This window comes from Theropithecus gelada, chromosome 14 (genome assembly GCF_003255815.1).
Source record: "Theropithecus gelada isolate Dixy chromosome 14, Tgel_1.0, whole genome shotgun sequence".
NCBI classification, from domain to species: Eukaryota; Metazoa; Chordata; class Mammalia; order Primates; family Cercopithecidae; genus Theropithecus; species Theropithecus gelada.
The window spans coordinates 29,705,595-29,708,834 of record NC_037682.1 but is presented as its reverse complement, the minus strand read 5'-3'; the positions used below and the strand labels follow the sequence as shown (position 1 = coordinate 29,708,834).

The following is a 3,240-nucleotide window of genomic DNA, read 5'->3' as shown; positions in this document are numbered from 1 at the left end:
AGCAGCGTGAATCACCCGGACAGACACTGAGAAAGCAAAGGAACTCTGCCTGATCCTAGCCTGGCGGAGCTCGGAGAGCGGTGGAAATTTGTCTGAAGTTTGCAGGAGACCCGGTGCTGCCTAGGCAAAGGGACCAGGCGACCACGACACCCCCACGAGGGCCCAGGGCGCGTCCCTCCCGCCAGGCCCCAGACTCCAGCTCTGCGCCACCCCCTCCTACGCTCCGGCGCGGGCGCAGCCAGTCCGGCTTCCTCCAGGCCCCTAAGTCCCCGACCGAGTGTGGGGCCGCCTCTCCCTCTCGGAAGAAGCCATCGCCGCTTTAAGGGGAAGAGGAGGGGAAGGGGGCGGGAGAGCGGGGGGCGGGGAGCGGCGGCGGAGGAGGGGGAGGGGGATCCCCCTCGCTCCCACGTGGTCCGGGCGCCTGTGAATCGCGCCCACCGGAGGGTCTCACAGCGAAATACAAAAGCAGCTGGGAAGCGGCGGCGACGCGAGTTCCCAGCGCCGGGCGGAGCGCCGGACAGAGCCTCGCAGCGCCCCGCGGCCGCGATGGGGCCGAAGCGCCCGAAGCCCCGGAGCCCACCAACTGCCGGGCCCGCCTCGCCGCCGGGACCCGGGTGCCTGGGCTCGGCTTGAAGCGGTGGCGGCGCACCGGCACAGTCGCGGGAGCATGGGCAGGAGGATGCGGGGCGCCGCCGCCACCGCGGGGCTCTGGCTGCTGGCGCTGGGCTCGCTGCTGGTGCTGTGGGGAGGGCTCCTGCCGCCGAGGGCCGAGCTGCCCGCCTCCCGGCAGCCCGAAGACAGACTCCCACGGCGCCCGGCTCGTAGCGGCGGCCCCGCGCCCGCGCCCGCGCCTCGCTTCCCTCTGCCCCCGCCCCTGGCGTGGGACTCCCGCGGCGGCTCCCTGAAAACTTTCCGGGCGCTGCTCACCCTGGCGGCCGGCGCGGACGGCCCGCCCCGGCAGTCTCCGGGCGAGCGCAGGTGGCACGTGCCTGCCGGGCAGCCCCGGCCAGAGGAGAGCGCCGCGGTGCACGGGGGCGTCTTCTGGAGCCGCGGCCTGGAGGAGCAGGTGCCCCGGGGCTTTTCGGAGGCCCAGGCGGCGGCGTGGCTGGAGGTGGCTCGCGGCGCCCGGGTGGTGGCCCTGGAGCGCGGGGGTTGCGGGCGCAGCTCCAACCGACTGGCCCGCTTTGCCGACGGCACCCGCGCCTGCGTGCGCTACGGCATCAACCCGGAGCAGATTCAGGGCGAGGCCCTGTCCTACTACCTGGCGCGCCTGCTGGGCCTCCAGCGCCACGTGCCGCCGCTGGCACTGGCCCGGGTGGAGGCTCGGGGCGCGCAATGGGCGCAGGTGCAGGAGGAGCTGCGCGCTGCGCACTGGACCGAGGGCAGCGTGGTGAGCCTGACGCGCTGGCTGCCCAACCTCACGGACGTGGTGGTGCCCGCGCCTTGGCGCTCGGAGGACGGCCGTCTGCGCCCCCTCCGGGACGCCGGGGGTGAGCTGGCCAACCTCAGCCAGGCGGAGCTCGTGGACCTAGTACAATGGACCGACTTAATCCTCTTCGACTACCTGACAGCCAACTTCGACCGGCTCGTAAGCAACCTCTTCAGCCTGCAATGGGACCCGCGCGTCATGCAGCGCGCCACCAGCAACCTGCACCGCGGTCCCGGCGGGGCGCTGGTCTTTCTGGACAACGAGGCGGGCTTGGTGCACGGCTACCGGGTGGCAGGCATGTGGGACAAGTATAACGAGCCGCTGTTGCAGTCAGTGTGCGTGTTCCGCGAGCGGACCGCGCGGCGCGTCCTGGAGCTGCACCGCGGACAGGACGCCGCGGCCCGGCTGCTGCGCCTCTACCGGCGCCACGAGCCTCGCTTCCCCGAGCTGGCCGCGCTCGCCGACCCCCACGCTCAGCTGCTACAGCGCCGCCTCGACTTCCTCGCCAAGCACATTTTGCACTGTAAGGCCAAGTACGGCCACCGGTCTGGGACTTAGTGTCACCCGGAGGAAAAGAGACCTGGGTCTGGGGTATGGATGATGGGGGGAAGGGCCGTCGCCTCTGCCACTGTCGGGGACCAGCCGGCCAACGCCCACCCGCAAAGGTGTCTAAAAACTTAAGCTCTTCACCCACCTGCCCCTTTCTTTCAATCCCACGCTGTTTCCTTTCAAAGTTCTGGGAGGACGAACTCACCGAGGCGAGAAGTGTAACATTCCCTCCACCCAGCTTATAAAAGGATTCTTTCCTGTGCCAGCACGGAGATTGGATCCGAAGAAACTGGCTACTGGGGTTTGGCCCCCGACTGGCCGTCCCTGTGGGAGATGTACCCCATTCTTGGGCCCCCCTCATTCCCTTTCCGAAAAAGGAAAACTTCCGTTTGAGCCGTTGAGCTAATTCTGCAATTTTCTACCAAACACAGCGCTGGTGGCCCCGGAGCAGGGCTGTGACATTGGCTGGTGGAGCCCCCTTCCTGTGTTCTCCCTTTGTTCCAGCGCCGCGATGGTGAGATCACTGTTCCAAGCAGGGGGACGGCTCCCGATAGGACAAAGAGAGCAGGACCTCCAGACTCTGGGGAGCCCTGCAGACCTTGACAATTTGCCTGACTCATTCCTGACCTCTTGTCATTTTGGCCTGAAGGCTACAAATTCAGGGCCAGCTGTATGCACTAAGTCAAATATAATGAATTTCTTCTTCCTCCCACTCCCAACCGACCAAAATTTTGACAATGATGATGTTCACCAGAAGGAAAAAAAAAATCAGTTTTATGCACTTTATTTTGTTTTTATTTTAATTTTTTATTAAGAAAAACTTTTTATTTTACAGAATTTACCTTCTCTGTATATATGTGCATAAAGTGTGTAAATATACTAAACAAACTTATATTTCAATAAAAGGGGGTTTAAAATTTATAATTTAATTACTGTGGTTTTAACTTGTTTGATATTTCTGACGCCCCATCTGCTTTCAGAATAAGATTTAGGTTTTCTTTCTTGTGGATGTGCTTTTAAAACAAAGGATGCATATCCATTCCAGTTGTGACTACGGAACTTACGGAATTGAACAAAGATAAGAGCAGACTCCCTGTCCTCACTCAGATGAACCTTGGTGCTAGAAATTTGAGTTCAGCCTAGAATGTGGGGGGAGATGGGGAGAGAGATGGGAGGAAAGTGTTCTATTTCCTGGCAAATAAAACTTTGATATGAAAGGGTTTCACGGTAATATATTCCTATATTAATCATTTGGCAAATAT

The 3,240-nt window shown here is 61.9% G+C and overlaps 1 protein-coding gene across 1 annotated transcript; it reads left to right on the top strand.

The window, feature by feature from the left end:
- The first annotated feature begins 223 nt into the window (after positions 1-223).
- FJX1 (four jointed box 1) lies at positions 224-2,907 on the top strand. Its single transcript, XM_025355131.1, has one exon. It carries the CDS (start codon positions 668-670, stop codon positions 1,985-1,987), a length of 1,320 nt encoding a protein of 439 aa, XP_025210916.1. The 5' UTR covers positions 224-667; the 3' UTR covers positions 1,988-2,907.
- Positions 2,908-3,240: the final 333 nt, after the last annotated feature.

Excerpts from the sequence above, each read along its gene's own strand:
- FJX1 (XM_025355131.1), top strand. The coding sequence starts at position 668 with ATGGGCAGGAGGATGCGGGGCGCCGCCGCCACCGCGGGGCTCTGGCTG.